The 21,621-nt window shown below is 42.8% G+C and overlaps 1 protein-coding gene across 4 annotated transcripts in view; it reads left to right on the top strand.

Annotated features, from left to right (window-relative positions):
* LOC105010769 (neurobeachin) overlaps nt 1-21,621 on the top strand; it is a 248,833-nt gene that overhangs the window by 66,952 nt on the left and 160,260 nt on the right. For all 4 annotated transcript variants that reach the window (XM_029119588.2, XM_029119587.2, XM_029119586.2 and 1 more), the window contains exons 4-13: nt 69-164; nt 858-979; nt 3,353-3,479; nt 5,085-5,204; nt 10,511-10,657; nt 12,446-12,643; nt 12,745-12,902; nt 13,898-14,006; nt 15,035-15,187; nt 17,188-17,356. In XM_029119588.2, the coding sequence (XP_028975421.2) occupies nt 69-164; nt 858-979; nt 3,353-3,479; nt 5,085-5,204; nt 10,511-10,657; nt 12,446-12,643; nt 12,745-12,902; nt 13,898-14,006; nt 15,035-15,187; nt 17,188-17,356 (1,399 nt within the window). The remainder of the gene's footprint in view (nt 1-68; nt 165-857; nt 980-3,352; nt 3,480-5,084; nt 5,205-10,510; nt 10,658-12,445; nt 12,644-12,744; nt 12,903-13,897; nt 14,007-15,034; nt 15,188-17,187; nt 17,357-21,621) is intronic.

Genomic DNA, 21,621 nt, shown 5'->3' with positions numbered 1-21,621 from the left:
ATACCTAACAAATGAGGTTCCATTCTCTTCATCTCTTCTCCTCTCCTTCTTCCATTATTACTCCTCAGCCAAAGAATGCAGTGAAGCTGTTGTCTGTTCTGAACCAGATGCCTCAGAGACACGGTCCAGACACTTTCTTCAACTTCCCCGGACGCAGTGCTGCAGTAAGACTTTACACTCTGAGCTGCACTGGGATGGGTTATACTGCTGATCGTACTTTCCCGGTTTTGTACACCGTAATAATGATTTGTTTTGTTATTGTAATGAGCTGAAAGGAGTTATACAAATATTTTGTGGTCCTCTGTTGCTCAGTTGGTAGAGTATGGCACTTGTAGCATTATGATAACTGATGCAATTCCCTGGACCAAACGTATATAAAATTTTTGCACACTGGATTTGAATAAATGCATATGCAGGGGTCAAAAACTAAGGATTTTTATTGGGCCCCCAAAGTTATGTTCTTGTGGGCAATTTGATGATTTGCTGTGTCCAATTTGTTCCCAGCCCTGCTGTGGAATTTTGACCTACAGAGGAAAGCCTACCTTTGATTTACTAAATGCCAAGTATTCTTATAATTACAGTTTCTATTAAAATACAGTGAAATGGATTGCTTGTTGATTAACTATCTTGCTCTACTTTGATTAAATGTTGGTTCATTGGTTCGAGAACAAGTTCATCATAAAATATGCAAAAGCATAATCATTCTTCACGTGTTTTTCTTCACTGAGAATCCCACATTTACCATTTTTAGAACCACCACGCTACTCCATAGTTTTTTCCCAGTCAGTTTCAGGATTTATCTTCCTCTCTGCTCTCTGTCTTCTCCCTTCTTTTACTTTCTTTCCTCTCTCCTCCAGGCTATAGCGTTGCCTCCTATTGCTAAGTGGCCGTACCAGAATGGTTTTACTCTCAACACCTGGTTCAGAATGGATCCTCTAAACAACATAAATGTTGACAAGGACAAACCATACCTCTACTGGTGAGTATTATACATTTTCACTGATGAATTCACATTTCTTGGTTTGACCATTTCAAGTGCTTATCATAAATACCTACTACACACAAGGAACAGTGGAGGATATAATATGTATATAGGATATGAACAAAATAAATACTTCCGTTGTGGTCTTCATTATATTCAAGGACACCAGGGCAAAACAGGGCATTCAGCCCTATTAACTGTGCATACAAAAAGCAAACATACACAACTAGCAAGTTCACCAGTCCACTGGCACTGTTTAGTTTACATAATGAACCAACACGCTTGAACTTATGTTTGGCCGAAACTGTTTTTATTGCTGCCAGGAGCTTATTGCACTCCACCGTATTTAAGAATGGTTTCTGACAAGAAGTGCCACCTTTTGTGTCATTAATGTACCTTGGACTTTAGAAAAATACAGTAGCTTTTTGAGTCACTAGTACTTAAAAACATCTGCAGATTACCAGTTTACAAGAGCAACAGGTGTGAGCGCTCCAAGAGAATAATTAGTCAAACAGAAAACACCTCTGCTTTAATTATTCCACACACAATGTGTTTTTAGAGTATTCCTTTAAACCAGCTCCACCTGTTGTACTGATCCAGTTATTATTCCACTGTCTGATTTCTGACCTGCTATACAACTGCCAGCTGAATTGGTCCCCAAGTTGTTGTTTCATCTCTTGGACTTAATTCACTGTTGAAGTTTTTCTTTGGCTGGCTCTGTCTCTTACGTAAGTGTCTGAATGCCCATTCCTGCGGATGAGGCTGTTCACTGTAATTTCTAATGGAGGAATTAGGCCTGATTATAGTGATTAAGACTGGCCCGGGTCTGAACTGTGGAGGCTGGTACGGCCCGTTGGGGGTCTGTGTGATCACAAGTGGACTGCGGTATAGGGACATGGTGTAAGGGGCAGGTTACAGCATTAACAGCTATTATTGTGTAGACTCTAAAGTCTAGAGGCCACATCAGGCAGCCCTGATGCAAGGCCCTCAGGAGGATTATTGATGCCCACGAGGCTGGGAGGGGCTACAAAGACATTTCTAAGTAATTCGCTGTTGCTATCTGCTCAATCATCTACAAATGGAGAAAGTTTGAGAACCCTGGCAATTTGCATAGGACAGGTTGTCCCCCCAAACTCAGCCCGGGAGCTGACTGTTCCAAAGATACACAGGCCTTGCGTGCCACAGTCTCTGTCAGAGTGCACAAGTCAACCCTCAAAAAGAAATAGCACAAAACTGGCTTACATTGAAGGAACAAAGGGAAAAAAAGAATAGTAAGACTCAACAGACGTTTGCCAGACAACACCTGGGAAAAGACCAAAACTACAGGACAGATAAGTGAAAATTTTTATTTGGAGTTATTTAGATGAAATGACATGCACCATGTTTGGTAAACATGAAACAATGCTTTTGAACAGAAGAGCGTCATGTCAACTGTAAAGCATGAGGCGATGTCTTCCTGTTTTGGTGCCGCTTTTATGCCTTAGGGCCTGCCCAACTTGCCAGCATTGAGTCAATCAATAATTCCATGTTGTACCATAGAATACTGTCTTGAGGAGATTGTGAGGGTATTTGTCAAAAAGCTGAAATGGACAGTGATCCAAAAGTCACAGGCAAAGCTACATCAGAATGGCTCAAGAAATGAGGGGTCACATTGTGGCCGAGTCAGATCATTCTGTCAAAATAATGTAGGGGACTGGGCAACAGGGGTATTTGAGGGGACTGGGCCACAGGGGTATTTGAGGGGACTGGGCCACAGGGGTATTTGAGGGGACTGGGCCACAGGGGTATTTGAAGGGACTGGACCACAGGGGTATTTGAGGGTACTGGGCCACAGGGGTATTTGAGGGGACTGGACCACAGGGGTATATGAGGGGACTGGGCAACAGGGGTATATGAGGGGACTGGGCCACAGGGTTATTTGAGGGGACTGGGCCACAGGGGTATTTGAGGGGACTGGGCCACAGGGGTATTTGAGGGGACTGGGCCACAGGGGTATATGAGGGGACTGGGCCACAGGGGTATTTGAGGGGTCTGGACCACAGGGGTATTTGAAGGGACTGGACCACAGGGGGTATATGAGGGGACTGGGCAACAGGGTTATTTGAGGGGACTGGACCACAGGGGTATATGAGGGGACTGGGCAACAGGGGTATTTGAGGGGACTGGACCACAGGGGTATATGAGGGGACTGGGCCACAGGGTTATTTGAGGGGACTGGACCACAGGGGTATATGAGGGGACTGGGCAACAGGGGTATATGAGGGGACTGGGCAACAGGGGTATATGAGGGGACTGGGCAACAGGGGTATAATCTATATTATGAAATGTAATGTTCACACCCCATTTTAGAATATTTTGTATATTTTGCAGCTTTCGCACCAGTAAAGGAATCGGCTACTCTGCACATTTTGTGGGCAACTGTCTGATTGTCACATCACTGAAGTCTAAAGGCAAAGGCTTCCAGCACTGTGTGAAATATGACTTTCAGCCCAGGAAGGTAAGAGATATTTGTTTGGAAGATAAGTGTTTTATGACATGGTTAGATACATTTTCACATTGCAGTGTCATATCGCTTTCTCTGTAACTAAACAAAATATAAAAGAAAACAGTTTGGAGGATGAATTACAAGCAGAGAAAGTAATATCAAGGTAAAAGAAACATCAAAAAAGATCTAGATCAATGTGCTATAATATGGGTGGGCGCACTAAGGCCTGCGGGCCAGATCCAGCCAGTTCCATCCGGCCCCTGGTATATAATAAAATAGTTTTGTGGTTGAAGTAAAAAATAACTCACCAGCCCACTCTTATACATTTGTATCTGGATTTAAATTATATAGACATTATAATGGACCTACTGTATAAATGTTTTAAAAACTGCTCTTTTCTGGTCCGTAAATCTTTATGGTTAAGAAATTACAAAACAAATGTGTGGCCCTCCATTTAATTTCCAAATCTTGATACTATACTGTACTGGTAGTAATAGTAATAATATAATAGTTCTTAGATTAGACACATCTACATTTCTGAGTTACATTTCCCGGGAGCCTCTCTCCCATTTCCCAATATACTCCATAATTTAGCTGTTTCTAGACCAGCCCAGTGCAGTAGATGGGGCCAGTAGAAGCCCAGTATGTCTGGTCTCCTCAGACCACGGGGTGATGGATCATACCCTGTTTAACTCTTGCACAGGGACCTCCTCACAGGAGCAGCTGGTCATTAGCTGAGATGGGGAGATGAGACCGCAGAGAGGGAGTGTAATGGAGCTTGGGCTGTCTGACATTGTACCTGTCTCGTTTCCTGTAGTGATAGTGGGCTTGCTTAAGGCTGCTCTCAGCCAATTACAGCCTTTAGTTAGCCACTGTCGACCACCATGGTGCATCATATGGCACTCCATGTACAAAAGTAGTTCCACCCTCCTCTCCTCAGTGTTTATATCAGATCGGTGATCTTCATTAAAGTCGAGGGCAGTCTCTGATCTAAAGATACCCTGATAGCAATTATCTGCTCCTCTTGTTTTATCATGGTGATTAAAAGGGATTTTAGATGGGGCATTTTGCCTCCTTAATATTCAGCTGGAGGCATCTGATCACTCTGCCATAGAAATGTTAATGATGTGGTTAAATCCTTGTGATCTGCAGTAGATAAACATATGGGAGGTTGCAGCTGTAACAGCTTTATTTAAAGCCTTAAATTGAGATGAACCAATTACAGGTCAGATTTCCTCGTGCCTGATGGCTAGCTGTATTGATTGGAATATTGTGCTGTCTGTAGTATTGCAAAGGGGGTTTAGCACTGGACAACGGTGTCTCTAATTGACTCTGGCCCACTCTGAATCTTGCATGTAAATAATGCATGTAAAATATTAACAATACTGTGATTTTAGAATAAAAGATTATATGAGAACGCTATGTTATTAAGCACAATGCCAAAAAATCTATATTTCTTATGTAGCGTGTATCTATGACCTATATATTTTCATGGATTGCCCGTTGATCTTCAGAATTACCGAAAATGATTCCCAATCAGCCGCCCTAGTAGCCTGTCACACTACATATGTGGACCGACAGACGATGTAACTCAGTGTAACTCTCTCTGTGTTTCAGTGGTACATGATCAGCATCGTCCACATCTATAACCGCTGGAGGAACAGTGAGATACGTTGCTATGTCAATGGTCAGCTGGTCTCCTATGGTGACATGGCCTGGCACGTCAACACCAATGATGTAAGAATGCCCTTCGCTGCTGATTGGCCGATGCACTGATTGACAGACTCTCCCGCAACGGCCCATACTCACTGTTCTTAGCCCCCTGCACATACATGGTTGCAGTAATATCTGGATGTTTGTGGTTTAGATGTGTTTAGCTGGTTATGATTATAAATTACTAATGCAAAAAACCCTAGTGACAAAAGATTCAAAATAAAGTTATTTGTGTAGTTAAAAATTAGGATCTTACATGTTAAACATACCAAGTACCCCGTTTGACCTCATTCTCAATAAAGGTAAAAGAATCGATTTCATTTTTTAATTGCTATGACCGTGATCTGTGTCTCTTTATCTACTTCATCTTTTTCAAATCAGTTGAAAAGTATTTTTATATGAAATAAAGCTCTGCACTGCATATATTACATTCGACTTTAGATCAGGCCAGTGAAATACAAAAGACAAAATATTCAAAAGTAGTTACAATTTTATATTTCAAATACATGTAACAGAAATGCTGCCCATCTCTGGCTGCAGGACTGACTGAGTGTAGCGTTTGATCGTCCGTCACACTGTGAAATTATCAGACCCAGACTGCAACCCAATTGGCACCCTATCCCACATACTTTTTAGAGCCACGCAGTACATGCCCTGGTCCAAAGTAGTGGACTATAAAGGCAATCGGATGCCATTGGGAATGCAGGCCACAGATGCATGAATCCTTTATGGTGCTCACTGAGTTTTCACGTTAAGACAGAGCATACTCCTGGGAGAAGAGCAGCATTTTTCAAAGGTTCCATTTGAAAAACTGTTTATCAGGAAGATACTCTATTTACAGAGAAGGGCAGGGAGTGGAAGAATAGCTTCATGTAACGTGGAGGCTTCCATCCACAGAATTACAAACAAGTAACAGTTTGGTCAAAAGCAATGGCCTCTAAATAGGAAATGGTACAATTTGGGTTTGTATGCATACGTGACTGCCAGTCTTTCTTCCTATCAATTAGAGGCCCCATGTTGGACATATCACCACTGGTGACTGTGAATCATACACTCTCATAATTATCCTATTAGCTCATTCACATATGCTTTCATCTATGTCTTTTTTATCTGTTAATTGCACTGCTACTCAGCTTTCTTTGAAGTTGGGATAATGTTTTCTCCCTTCCGGATGGCTGAATGTGTTAAAGGACACGGTCCTCTCTTCTACACCAGTGTCCCTATATAACAGCCCCTATCCTCTTTACTCCAGTGTCCCTATATAACAGCCCCTATCCTCTTTACTCCAGTGTCCCTATATAACAGCCCCTATCCTCTTTACTCCAGTGTCCCTACATAACAGCCCCTATCCTCTCTACCCCAATGTCTGTATATGTCTTATCTTCATTCTCTCTGTTCCTGTACATTCCTGATCCTCATACTCTCTGTTCCTGTACAGTCCTGATCCTCATTCTCTCTGTTCCTGTACAGTCCTTATCTTCATTCTCTCTGTTCCTGTACATTCCTGATCCTCATACTCTCTGTTCTTGAACAGTCCTGATCATCATTCTCACTGTTCCTGTACAGTCCTGATCCTCATTCTCACTGTTCCTGTACAGTCCTGATCCTCATTCTCACTGTTCCTGTACAGTCCTGATCCTCATTCTCTCTGTTCCTGTAAAGTCCTGATCTTATTCTCTCTGTTTCAGTACAGTCCTGATCCTCATTTTCTCTGTTCCTGTACAGTCCTGATCCTCATTATATCTGTTCCTGTACAGTCCTGATCCTCATTCTCTCTGTTCCTGTACAGTCCTGATCCTCATACTCTCTGCTCCTGTACATTCCTGATCCTCATTATATCTATTCCTGTGCAGTCCTGATCCTCATACTCTCTTTTCCTGTACAGTCCTGATCCTCATACTCTCTGTTCCTGTACAGTCCTGATCCTCATTCTCTCTGTTCCTGTAAAGTCCTGATCCTCATTCTCTCTGTTCCTGTAGAGTCCTGATCCTCATTCTCTCTGTTCCTGTACAGTCCTGGTCCTCATTCTCTCTGTTCCTGTAAAGTCCTGATCTTATTCTCTCTGTTTCAGTACAGTCCTGATCCTCATTTTCTCTGTTCCTGTACAGTCCTTATCTTCATTCTATCTGTTCCTGTACAGTCCTGGTCCTCGTTCTCTTTGTTCCTGTACGTTCCTGATCCTCATTATATCTGTTCCTGTACAATCCTGATCCTCATTCTCTCTGTTCCTGTACAGTCCTGATCCTCATACTCTCTTTTCCTGTACAGTCCTGATCCTCATTCTCTCTGTTCCTGTAAAGCCTGATCCTCATTCTCACTGTTCCTGTACAGTCCTGATCCTCATTCTCTCTGTTGCTGTACAGTCCTGATCCTCATTCTCTCTGTTCCTGTGAAGTCCTGATCTTATTCTCTCTGTTTCTGTACAGTCCTGATCCTAATTTTCTCTGTTCCTGTACAGTCCTGGTCCTCGTTCTCTCTGTTCCTGTAAAGTCCTGATCTTATTCTCTCTGTTTCAGTACAGTCCTGATCCTCATTTTCTCTGTTCCTGTACAGTCCTGATCCTCATTATATCTGTTCCTGTACAGTCCTGATCCTCATTCTCTCTGTTCCTGTACAGTCCTGATCCTCATACTCTCTGCTCCTGTACATTCCTGATCCTCATTATATCTATTCCTGTGCAGTCCTGATCCTCATACTCTCTTTTCCTGTACAGTCCTGATCCTCATACTCTCTGTTCCTGTACAGTCCTGATCCTCATTCTCTCTGTTCCTGTAAAGTCCTGATCCTCATTCTCTCTGTTCCTGTAGAGTCCTGATCCTCATTCTCTCTGTTCCTGTACAGTCCTGGTCCTCATTCTCTCTGTTCCTGTAAAGTCCTGATCTTATTCTCTCTGTTTCAGTACAGTCCTGATCCTCATTTTCTCTGTTCCTGTACAGTCCTTATCTTCATTCTATCTGTTCCTGTACAGTCCTGGTCCTCGTTCTCTTTGTTCCTGTACGTTCCTGATCCTCATTATATCTGTTCCTGTACAATCCTGATCCTCATTCTCTCTGTTCCTGTACAGTCCTGATCCTCATACTCTCTTTTCCTGTACAGTCCTGATCCTCATTCTCTCTGTTCCTGTAAAGCCTGATCCTCATTCTCACTGTTCCTGTACAGTCCTGATCCTCATTCTCTCTGTTGCTGTACAGTCCTGATCCTCATTCTCTCTGTTCCTGTGAAGTCCTGATCTTATTCTCTCTGTTTCTGTACAGTCCTGATCCTAATTTTCTCTGTTCCTGTACAGTCCTGGTCCTCGTTCTCTCTGTTCCTGTACATTCCTGATCCTCATTATATCTGTTCCTGTACAGTCCTGATCCTCATTCTCTCTGTTCCTGTACAGTCCTGATCCTCATACTCTCTGCTCATGTACATTCCTGATTCTCATTATATCTGTTCCTGTGTAGTCCTGGTCCTTATTCTCTCTGTTCCTGTACAGTCCTGATCCTCATTATATTTGTTCCTGTACAGTACTGATCCTCATACTCTCTTTTCCTGTACAGTCCTGATCCTCATACTCTCTGTTCCTGTACAGTCCTGATCCTCATTCTCTCTGTTTCTGTGCAGTCCTGATCCTCATTTTCTCTGTTCCTGTACAGTCCTTATCTTCATTATATCTGTTCCTGTACAGTCCTGATCCTCATACTCTCTTTTCCTGTACAGTCCTGATCCTCATACTCTCTTTTCCTGTACAGTCCTGATCCTCATTCTCTCTGTTTCTGTACAGTCCTGTTCCTCATTATATTTGTTCCTGTACAGTACTGATCCTCATACTCTCTTTTCCTGTACAGTCCTGATCCTCATACTCTCTGTTCCTGTACAGTCCTGATCCTCATTCTCTCTGTTTCTGTACAGTCCTGATCCTCATTCTCTCTGTTCCTGTACAGTCCTGGTCCTCATTCTCTCTGTTCCTGTAAAGTCCTGATCTTATTCTCTCTGTTTCAGTACAGTCCTGATCCTCATTTTCTCTGTTCCTGTACAGTCCTTATCTTCATTCTATCTGTTCCTGTACAGTCCTGGTCCTCGTTCTCTTTGTTCCTGTACGTTCCTGATCCTCATTATATCTGTTCCTGTACAATCCTGATCCTCATTCTCTCTGTTCCTGTACAGTCCTGATCCTCATACTCTCTTTTCCTGTACAGTCCTGATCCTCATTCTCTCTGTTCCTGTAAAGCCTGATCCTCATTCTCACTGTTCCTGTACAGTCCTGATCCTCATTCTCTCTGTTGCTGTACAGTCCTGATCCTCATTCTCTCTGTTCCTGTGAAGTCCTGATCTTATTCTCTCTGTTTCTGTACAGTCCTGATCCTAATTTTCTCTGTTCCTGTACAGTCCTGGTCCTCGTTCTCTCTGTTCCTGTACATTCCTGATCCTCATTATATCTGTTCCTGTACAGTCCTGATCCTCATTCTCTCTGTTCCTGTACAGTCCTGATCCTCATACTCTCTGCTCATGTACATTCCTGATTCTCATTATATCTGTTCCTGTGTAGTCCTGGTCCTTATTCTCTCTGTTCCTGTACAGTCCTGATCCTCATTATATTTGTTCCTGTACAGTACTGATCCTCATACTCTCTTTTCCTGTACAGTCCTGATCCTCATACTCTCTGTTCCTGTACAGTCCTGATCCTCATTCTCTCTGTTTCTGTGCAGTCCTGATCCTCATTTTCTCTGTTCCTGTACAGTCCTTATCTTCATTATATCTGTTCCTGTACAGTCCTGATCCTCATACTCTCTTTTCCTGTACAGTCCTGATCCTCATACTCTCTTTTCCTGTACAGTCCTGATCCTCATTCTCTCTGTTTCTGTACAGTCCTGTTCCTCATTATATTTGTTCCTGTACAGTACTGATCCTCATACTCTCTTTTCCTGTACAGTCCTGATCCTCATACTCTCTGTTCCTGTACAGTCCTGATCCTCATTCTCTCTGTTTCTGTACAGTCCTGATCCTCATTTTCTCTGTTCCTGTACAGTCCTTATCTTCATTATATCTGTTCCTGTACAGTCCTGATCCTCATACTCTCTTTTCCTGTACAGTCCTGATCCTCATACTCTCTTTTCCTGTACAGTCCTGATCCTCATTCTCTCTGTTTCTGTACAGTCCTGATCCTCATTTTCTCTGTTCCTGTACAGTCCTGGTCCTCATTATATCTGTTCCTGTACAGTCCTGGTCCTCATTCTCTCTGTTCCTGTACAGTCCTGGTCCCCATTCTCTCTGTTCCTGTACAGTCCTGATCCTCCTCTCCCTCCTCTCTCCTTCCCTGTTCTGAATCTCCCCTCTCCCCTCTACAGAGCTATGACAAGTGTTTCCTGGGCTCTTCAGAGACAGCAGATGCTAACAGGGTTTTCTGTGGGCAGCTCGGGGCCATCTATGTGTTCTCTGAGGCTCTGAACCCAGCACAGATTTTTGCCATTCATCAGCTAGGAGCGGGCTACAAGGTACATACTGTTCTGCACTCATCACTGATGATCCTCCATCCTGTATGTAGTGTTCTTCTTTGAGGTGCGGTTCAATTTGGGATATTTTGACAGATTGATAGTATTACCAGCCTGCTTCACACTATCCCTCTGTGAAATCAATTTTCCATGTTCCGAGCAAGACCCAGGGCTTACTGTACTATAGCCTACGGAATTGTTGTTGAATCTAATAAACACAGTACAGTGATGGTTATAATGAATAATGATGATTAGTAATAAAGATAGTGATCATGAGAAAAGGCCACATTATCAAAAGACCCAGAGAAGAGTAGCAGTGTAAGGAAAGCTGTTCTTTATAGTGTAGAACACTTCTTTCAGTTGTATTGGGTGTGTTCTTTTGCTGGGAATTGTTCATGGAGTTATCAGATGGAAGCTGCTGAGGTTGTCTGTTCCAGGCCCCAGAGGGGTGTTAACTGAACTTGACCGCTACTACCACATGTTGTTATCCTGTAAGGCTGTGTCCAGAAGTGGTGTACTGTTATGGGAACATGGTGACGTGGACTCTTATCAGGACGTGGACTTCCATTCCTGCTGTCTCTGAGTTATTCTAGGCTCCACGAGAGACATGCACTTTAAAAGGCTTATAGAGGTGGTACGTAGCATTCTGAAGGGATGGGGTTGTAAAGTGAGGAGACAGTATATTTGACCTTAACAAAAAAACTGAGTTCAATGTTAATTTGTTTCAGGGAAGCTTTAGAATTCTGAAGTGATTTCAGTGTAGACGGTGGCATGCCTTATTCAGAGACAGAGTTTTACAGAGTCTTGGTGGGTTTCTGACTGTGTAGTGTCCCAGTCACCTTTTTCATCTATATCATCATATCTAGAGGGTAGTGATGGACTATATCTTCATAGCTAGGTGTTAGTGATGGACTACATCATCATATCTAGATGGTAGTGATGGACTACATAATCATATTTAGATACAAGTGATGGACAGTATCATCATATCTAGATGGTACAGTAGTGATGGAATGTATCATCATATCTAGATGGCACAGTAGTGATGGACAGTATCATAATATCTAGATGGTACAGTAGTGATGGACAGTATCATCATATTTAGATGGTACAGTAGTGATGGACAGTATCATAATATCTAGATGGTACAGTAGTGATGGACAGTATCATCATATCTAGATGGTACAGTAGTGATGGACAGTATCATCATATCTAGATGGTACAGTAGTGATGGACAGTATCATCATATCTAGATGGTACAGTAGTGATGGACAGTATCATCATATCTAGATGGTAGTCATGGACTCTATCATCATAGATTGTAGAGATTAGATTGTAGAGGGATGTCCCCTCTCATTACTAATTTATATCTATGGCTATTCATTTATTTTCCACTTCTCTGAGTGTACTTTCTTGATTTCCTGCTTAATAACATTCCAGAAGATAATGAGGGGATTGATTAACTTAGCTGCTATTTCACCTGCCATCCTCAATGCGTTGGGTACATTAGGACTGTGAATGGCGTAGTTATCGATTAGCAATATGTTCCATTCAGAGAATCAGACAGTGGAATAGCACCGTTCCATTCATAATGCATGAATGAGACTACTGCTCCTGAATGATAGATGGCACATCTCCTCTTTCCTATTCTTCTCTCTCTCCCTTCTCTTTATCTCTTTTCCTCTTTCCCTTTCTATCTCCCCTCTCCCTCTCTGCGTCTCTCCTGTGTTCCTCTCTGTCTCGCTCTCTACTTCTCTTTTCCTCCATCTCTCTACATCTCCTCCTCTGTAGGGTACCTTTAAGTTCAAGTCAGAGAGTGACATCCAGTTGGCGGAGCACCACAAACAGGTCCTGTATAATGGGAAGCTGGCCAGCTCCATCTCCTTCACCTACAACGCCAAGGTTACTGATGCCCAGCTATGCCTAGAGTCATCGCCCAAGGAGAATGCGTCCATCTTCGTCCACTCACCCCACGCCCTGATGCTGCAGGTCTGACTCAGTATATGTATTTAGAATACAGGTTCTTTTAAAATGTCCTTTAAGTGAATATGACAATTCATGAACTGACAACAGTGTTATTCTGTGGTTAGGATGTGAAGGCCATAGTGACCCACTCCATCCATAGTGCCATCCACTCTATAGGAGGGATCCAGGTCCTGTTCCCTCTCTTCTCCCAGCTGGACTATCATCAACACAACAACCAGCCCAGCTACCAGAACCATGAGACCCAGTTGGAAACAACTGTTTGGTAATACCAATCTTATCTCAATACCCTCTTTCCTCTGTTCCACCTCTCCCCCTCTCTGAGTTTAGAACATCTACTTTTGACTCAGTGTCCCCTTCCCTGCTTATCCTTGTCCTGATGGGCCAGAGCAGTACTGAGCCAGGCAACGCTCTACCTAGCGCCGTCTCACCCAAGAGCAACCGTTGGTTAGTGCAGTCCTAGCCCATAAAAGCCCGGTCTGCAAGTGAACTTTGAGTGAATGTAGTTGTTCTGTTGTCTGCTCTAGAGAATAACTGATGGATCATTTCTGGGTCGTCAGCCTCTTCAGGGTTTCAGTGTGTGTGTATTTAGGAGACAATGGTGACATTCATTTTGGTAGAGAGAGTGTCTGGCTGTCTTCCTGCAGCGTTGCGCCTCTGCCACAGTATCCCTGCGATGCATCTGGCCCTGTACAGGGAAGTGAGTCCCTCTGGAGAAAGGGAGGAAAGCGGATTAGGGAGTGTCAAAAAGAGCCTCTGTCACATTGCTAATACACTGTCCCTCTGCCAGGGCAGGGAAAATGAGGGACCAGCTACAAAGCATCCCTATCCATTCTAACAACACCAGTTCTTTAGGATTGGAAAGTGATGAAAGGGCTTGGAGATGAGGCTAGAACTAGGAGATCAAGTCAGGAACTGGTTCTTGGAGATAAGGCTGGGGCTAGGATATGATTGGGGCTAGGATATGATATTGGAGCTGGGAGATGCTGCTGGGGCTAGGAGATTATACTGGGGCTAGGAGATGATGCTGGGGCTAGGAGATGATGATGGGGCTAGGAGATGATACTGGGGCTAGGAGAAGATGTTGGGGCTAGGTGATGAGAGTTGGCTGTCTGTGTATAAACTCTAGAAAATAACCTTAATTGATTTTCTTGTACTCCATCTCTCTTCTCTGATTATGCTGTTGTTTTCCTATGCTGCCTTTATATGTGCATGTACTGTATGGCAAAACCTGTGTGTGTGTGTGTGTGTGTGTTGCAGTGCCACTCTTTTGGCCTTCCTGGTAGACCTGCTTAAAAGCTCGGTGGCAATGCAGGAACAAATGCTCGGAGGAAAAGGATTCCTGGTAATCGGGTATCTGCTGGAGAAGGTAGAAACAAACCTAAGCTGTATAACGTACTGGAGACAAGGCATTCATTCACATATTGAGAGATGCCATGACTCATTCACATAAAGTATTGATTCCTTCAGTAAGGCTTTGACTCATTGTCATCTTTTATCATTATACACAGGTTTGTTTTATGTTGTAGCTATATGGGATTTTATTGTTCCAATGACATGTAATCTGTGATAAAAGGCATTGCCAATTGTTATGTTCTATGGTGTGTTTGGCTACAGCTGATTGCATTTATACAAAGATAGATTGATAATTTCAACCAGTTTCCCTTAATATTCAGTAGTTCAAATATCTGTTTACTTCCCCTCTCAGTCGAATGATATCAGCTGAAAACCAGAAATAGATCCATGGTTCTGAAACAGACAAGGACACAACAGGGCATCAGCCAGTCAGGCAGACTGTAATGCTGTTTGAATCATGGGGCCCAGTAGCTCTCAGTCTGAAAGAATTAAACCATTGACAAAAGAACATAGAAACTCGGCAGAGAGGAAGAGGAAATCCACTTTGTGTTTTAAAGGGTTTATAGCTTCACTGATTCCCCAGGCAACTGCTGTCATTTAGCGTCCAAAATGGCACCCTATTCTCAGTGCACTTCAGACAGTGTCTCTCTCTCTCCCTACCCCCCCCCCTTACTTTTCTCTCTCATTTCCCTCCCGCTGCCAGTTCTCTAACAATAACACCATCCTGCCATCTGGTTCAGACCTGTTAATACCAGAGCTAGAATATCAGGAGAGACTACTTCCACCTGGCCAGGAGACAGGTGACAGACAGTCAACATTGATAACAGCAGGACTCCAGGAGGCCAAGTCAAATGCTCTCAAACTTTCCTTTCATGGTGAAATGTCTATGAATCCCAGATTTGACTACTTAAAAATAGTGATAATTCAGAGGTATCACCCTTCCTGAAACGGGCTTTGTGGCAACTAAACTCGTCTAACTCCATACTTGGCTTGTAATTGGATCCAGTGGCTCAGTGTTGTGACCAGTTTCTTTGGCTCTAGTCCTCCAGGGCCCACATTACCCGTGCCGTTCTGGAACAGTTCCTGTCCTTCGCTAAGTACCTGGATGGGCTTACCCATGGAGCGCCCCTCCTCAAACAACTCTGTGACCACATCCTGTTCAACGCCGCCATCTGGATACACACCCCAGCCAAGGTAAGCGCCGCCCCACATCCCCTGACAATTTTCCCAAGGCTGATCCCCATCCAGCATGGTTCCAATGGGTCCTGCGACTCTCTGGAGACTTCAACACTGTACATCACCGACCACTTAGAATACATTTTTGTTGTTGATATTATTTGGATATTTTCTCCACCGCTGATGTTTACTGCCTTCTGTCACACTCAGACCCTCAAGAATTGAAATGTTGAAAAAAGCAAATATATAATGACCCATGAAGAAGTGGTGGAGGCAGATTAGTGGAGCTTGGTTGTATGGAAAACCCATTCTCCCCAGTGATGCAGTTGTCAGTGGCTCTTCTGATTTTAACATTTAAAAGGAGTTGTGGTAGAGAGGTTGGGGCACTGTTAGATGTATGTCTTCTATACTGGTAGAGAGGTTAGGACACGATTAGATGTATGTCTTCTGTTCTGGTAGAGAGGTTAGGGCACTGTTAGATGCATGCATTTTGTACTGGTAGAGAGGTTAGGACACTTAGATGTATGTCTTCTGTTCTGGTAGAGAGGTTAGGGCACTGTTAGATATATGTCTTCTGTTCTGGTAGAGAGGTTAGGGCACTGTTAGATGTATGTCTTCTATACTGGTAGAGAGGTTAGGGCACTGTTAGATGTATGTCTTTTGTACTGGTAGAGAGGTTAGGGCACTATTAGATGTATGTCTTCTGTTCTGGTAGAGAGGTTAGGGCACTGTTAGATGTATGTATTTTGTACTAGTAGAGAGGTTAGGGTGCTGTTAGATGTATGTCTTCTATACTGGTAGAGAGGTTGGGGCACTGTTAGATGTATGTCTTCTGTACTGGTAGAGAGGTTGGGGCACTGTTAGATGTATGTCTTCTGTTCTGGTAGAGAGGTTAGGGCACTGTTAGATGTATGTCTTATGTTCTGGTAGAGACGTTAGGGCACTGTTAGATGAATGTCTTCTGTTCTGGTAGAGAGTTTAGGGCACTGTTAGATGTATTTCTTTTCTCCTGGTAGAGATGATTTATTACTTCTAGATAGCTCATTTCTCCTGGTATATGTTGGAGCACTTTTAAATATATGTGATCTCTCCTGGTAGAGAGGATTTATTACTTCTAGTTATCTCTCTTTTCTCCCCTGGTAGAGATTATTAATTACTTTTAGATATTTCTCTTCTCTCCTGGTACATTATCCTTAGCTATCTCCTCTTTGTTGGATGGTCGAGGTAGAGACACTGTAGAAGGGGTATGTAGGATGTTGTTAACTCTGTTGCTAATTACTGAGGCCATATTAATGAGGCTGAATGGAGCGGAGGATGAGAAGACTCGTAGTGCCTTCTAATAGACTGTTTAATGTGGGGTCAGCCACAGCCACACCTCGATCTCTACTGCACACCTGCTGGGATGATGATATACCCAAGTAGAACAGCTTAAATAGAGCATTAATTCAATGTAACCAGTTCACTCCCTCAGTGTAATACATTGAGCTGCCCGCAGTGGGATTTAAATGCACCCGACTGATCTGGCCTTGTTTTAGAGCTCGTTAAGAAATGCAGATATGATGGCATGCCCATATGAGATTTGTCTTGGATGTGTGGTTTAATGTGGGTGACTCTTGGCGGGGTAAGTACACACCCACCTCTCTATACCGTGAGACCAACGGCGCTGTGTGAAATGTGCATAGAATGCTATTGTTATTCTTGAATGTGTTATACTGTTGTTCCTTAAAAACATTGGTTAACAGTTGGATATATTGTGCTGATCAAGTCACAAGGGGCAAGGGTTTGTGGAAGGCAGTCACAAGAGGAAATAAAAGCATGGACTAGAGGATAAAAGGACAATACACACAGCTAAGATATTTTTCTAAATAAAACATGCCTGTGCAATTTGAATATTGCTCGTCAATATTGTGACTCCAATGTTAATTTCATTACTTGCACTAACAGTTATATGCAGGAGATGTAGAATCCCTCGTCTATAGGTTCATTGTTTGTGCATTCATGGACCCCCCCCCCCCCAGGTCCAGCTCTCTCTCTACACATACTTGTCTGCAGAGTTCATCGGCACAGCAACCATCTACAGCACCATCCGTCGTATTGGGACTGTGCTGCAGCTGATGCACTCTCTGAAGTATTACTACTGGACCTGCAACCCAGAAGACAGCAGTGGGATCACACCAAAAGGACTAGGTGAACATATACACCAGTTAAACCATACAACACACCACAAACAGTACCTCAGACATAACATAAACACCTCAGACATACCGCACACACCACATACCTCAAACATACCACACATACAGTACCTCAGACATAACACAAACACCCCAGACATACCACACACACCACATACCTCAAACATACCACACATACAGAACCTTAGTAATACAAACACCTCAGACATACCACACACACCACATACCTCACACTCCAAATACCTCAAACATACCACACATACAGTACCTCAGTAATACAAACACCTCAGACATACCACACATCACATACCTCAAACATACCACACATACAGTACCTCAGACATGACAAAAAACACCTCACACCACAGACATACCATACAACAGCAAACATCACAGAGATACCACACACACCACAGACATGCCACTCAACACCACCCAGGTCAAATACAACACATACCTGTCCTGAGAAGGTAATCTCTCTGTGTAATAGCAGGCCGTCAATAAGCAGCTGTCTGCTGTGTTGGAAGTCAAAGTCACCCTGAACTGTCATGGTTTCTTCCCGTATCTCTGCCTTTTCCCTGAATCCATGCAGAGGGCCAGAAGCAGTACTGTATTTCCTACTGGTCAGGCTCTCTGGCATCGTTAGAACAGTTCTAATCGACAAGGACTGCACCAGGTGATGCATTAAACCAGTTCTCAGTGAGTTCTCAATAAAAAAGTTCTAAGCAGGGCTACACACTTGTTCTAAATTGTTTCCACATGGTTTGGGAGATTGAATGTGTCTTGCTAAACGATTTCCAGCTTGTTTGTTCTTTTTCTTGAGAATTGGCATCTGTCTTGCCACTCCAACAGCTTGGACCTGTGGAGATTATGAGCAATGGTTATTATATGCAGGGAGTTTACAGTCCCAGCCACAAATTCCTTCAGCTCCTTACAAAGTTGCTGTTGCCCACATGGTAGCCTCATTAACAAGCTTCCTTGATGAGCTTTAGTCTTGCTTTGTCATACTTTTTTTCTAATGCCTTCCAAATTATTTTATGTCCCTCTCCTGATCTGTGCCTTTCAACAATAAGGTTTGTAGATCTTTTGTTAGCTCCTTGTGGACCATGGCTATTTCTGAAAAATTCAAGCAAGGTACTTTCAACAAATTCCTACAGAAATAGCAGATTTTATATGGGAGTAATTAGAATCACTTCAATTGATGTCAGCTGGTGTCAGATCACCTTTGTAATAATTTGGAATGATTTGGAATGCAATTGGTTAAACTTGAACACCATTTCAACCCCCATGAAAATAGTCTGACACGACTTGATTTCAGCCCTTACATCAGCAAAAGCTGCACTTTTTAATAAGGGTGGGTAGGCATTGATGTCCTCTGTATTCCGTCGTAGAAGAGAAACCTCAATGGAAGTCCTGTTTTATTATCCACATTTGTGTAAAAAAATTACTGACTGGATAATATTCACGGTATTATGCTTGTTAAATGAACAGTGATGTAAGTCTTGGCTGTAGCCAATAGCTGTACACTACAAAGGGAATGAGGTGTACTTCCCATCGCTGGCAATTATTTGGTGATAGTTCCGCAATCGCTGTGGAAAGAAAAGTTGAGAGGAAACGTATAAAGCGTTGTTGAAATACAGTATGTTAACAGATGAACGGTTTCCTCATCTGAACTTGGAGGTTCGTCTCAATGTGGAGGCTTCACTCCATTCACTCCATTTCCATCCATCTGTTTTTCATTTTTCTTAAATCACTGGCATTTCTCTGCCTCTGGACCCGGTCAACTCAGGTAAAGAGGAGACAACTCAGGTAAAGAAGTGTTCGAAGAGATGGTGTTTAGAAAACTGAGCTGCAGGTCCTAAATGGCATCCTGTTGGCTATAGTGAACTTCAGTATGGAAGGAATGAACAGAGTCCATTTGGGACACACTCACTCTGTCTCTATACTGCTGTTCTCTAGGCATCAGTGAATAGAGAGCCATCCAATTTACCTGATGCATAAACCTGTCACACACAATCACTGCAAAAGCTATTCTGTTTTGTAGTCTGTTGGGTCAGATAGTTAATGAAGTCAGATTGTTTAGTGTAATTGTCCACCACCCTTGAAACTGGGAGGGGAATTATAATCTATTAGTTTCATTATGTTTGTTGTATGTACTTGACGTGATCTCTCTGATATTTCAGCCTGATTGTAATGAAACCTGGGTGATAATGCATCTTGCATTACAGATCTGGCATTTATTAATTGACACGTATTGGCGCAAGGGGGAGCGTTATAGTAATACATTGTGTGTAGGTTAGTCAAACACAGCATCTCAGACGCAACCGGCCTGATTTTCACTTTTATTTACAATTCCATTTCCAAATAATTTGTGACGCTGCGTATCTTTACTTCTGAAAGGCACATTTTCTCTGGGATGCTTTTTTTTATACCCGATCATGTTCCTGACCTGTTGCCAATTAACCTAATTAGTTGTGAGATGTTCCACCAGGCTTTTTTTAGCATTACACAACCTTTCCAGTCAATCAATCAGTCAAATGTATTTATAAAGCCCTTTTTACATCAGCAGTTGTTACAAAGTGCTTTTACAAAACACCCAGCCTGAAACCCCAAGAGCAAGCAACAACTGTGTTAAATCACAGTAGCAAGGAAAAACTCCCTAACGGCTGAAATTCAGGAAGAAACCTAGAGAGGAACCAGGCTCAGAGGGGTGACTAGTTCTCTTCTGGCTGTGCCAGGTGATCATCTTAAGAGTACAAGTTTTAATCTTTAATAAGTGCATGTGGGTTGTCTCCAGAGTCTACAAATCCTAATCCAAGTTAGAAGGATGACCAGATGGACAAGGACAGGGACAACACGGTGGGGGGTGGGTTGGTGGTGGTATCGTCTTGATTTACAACACAACCAGGTGGTCTTTGGACAGGGGCAGCAACAAGTCTTTCGAGTCTGGTACTCAGGAGGTGTGGGCCAAGACCTCATGTGCAATTAAGTTTAAACGGAGCAGGAGACAAGGAACATTTTGAGAGTATGTTCCTTAGATTTACAAGGATTTACAGTGGAGAAGGAGAACTGATCCTACTCACCCAGCAAAATAATAAAGCAGCATAAAACCTTGGGTCTGAGACAGGTGCTCCAGTTATACTGTGGCGCTATCCAGAGGAGGCCCCCGGACAGGGCCCAACAGGCAGGAAGTCATTCCACCCATATTGCCAAGCATCAGCCAAAGTGACACCAACCAACCACAACCACCCTGAAATGAGGGCTGAGTATTGCCAGCAGAGTTCACCCCAATTGCACAATGGGCGCACCAATCTTTTGTTGCCCCTGTCCCAGGTATTTTGAAATGTGATCCTGGCATCAAATTCAATCTGGGCATATATTTTAAAAGAAACTATAACGTTTTTCTGTTTCAACATCTGTTATGTTGGATGGCTACTATTTTCTATTGAATATAGGGTTTGAAGGATTTGCACATCATTGCATTCTGTTTTTCTTTACATTTTATACAGCATCCCAACTTTTCTGGAAATGGGGTTGTAATCATATTTTTAATTATGCATCTTTCCATACAGATATGACATGTTCAAAATATGTTTTATCATCAAAGTATCATTAATTTGGAACATGTACTGTTGCCTTGTTTCTAATCTCAGGTCGCCACACTCCCAGTGTTTGGAACTGATTCAATTGGAAAAGAACCGTGACAGTATTGTTGACGTTCCAACTGGCACCCTACATATGACACTGCTTTTGACCAGACCCTGTGGGGCACTAAATTAGGAATAGGGTGTCATTTGGGAACAGACAGTATTTTATTATCCTCCACATAGCTGAGAACCTGTGTATCTTCACTCTGATAACAATGACTATTGATCAAGCCTTTGAAAAATTATCTAAAGCTATTAATGCCTGCTTAATCTTAACCAAGCCAAGGATGAAAGTTAAATTAGTTCAAATTCCCAAGCCTGTATAAGAGGATTTAAGTTGGAAGCATGCTGTCATGTATGCTTTGGATTTATTACAAGTCCAGTCACACTGACTTGCTGTAGCAAGGGAGAGAAATTGGATTTCTGCATTAAAGGGGAGCAACTGTACATTTCTGAAATGTTTCTATGTTTATTTTTTACATGGTGTTCTACTGTGTGTGCAAACCGCTTTACCTAATAGAGAACGAGCTAAAGCTTGTGTGGATGCTATGCCAGGCGTTTATGCATCCAACAGCACTGCAGTCAACTTTGCCTAAACTTGTTTAGGCTT

The sequence above is a fragment of the Esox lucius genome, chromosome 1, assembly GCF_011004845.1.
Source record: "Esox lucius isolate fEsoLuc1 chromosome 1, fEsoLuc1.pri, whole genome shotgun sequence".
Lineage (NCBI taxonomy): Eukaryota > Metazoa > Chordata > Actinopteri > Esociformes > Esocidae > Esox > Esox lucius.
The sequence above is the reverse complement of the archived record's forward strand: the minus strand, read 5'-3'. Positions and strand labels throughout refer to the sequence as shown.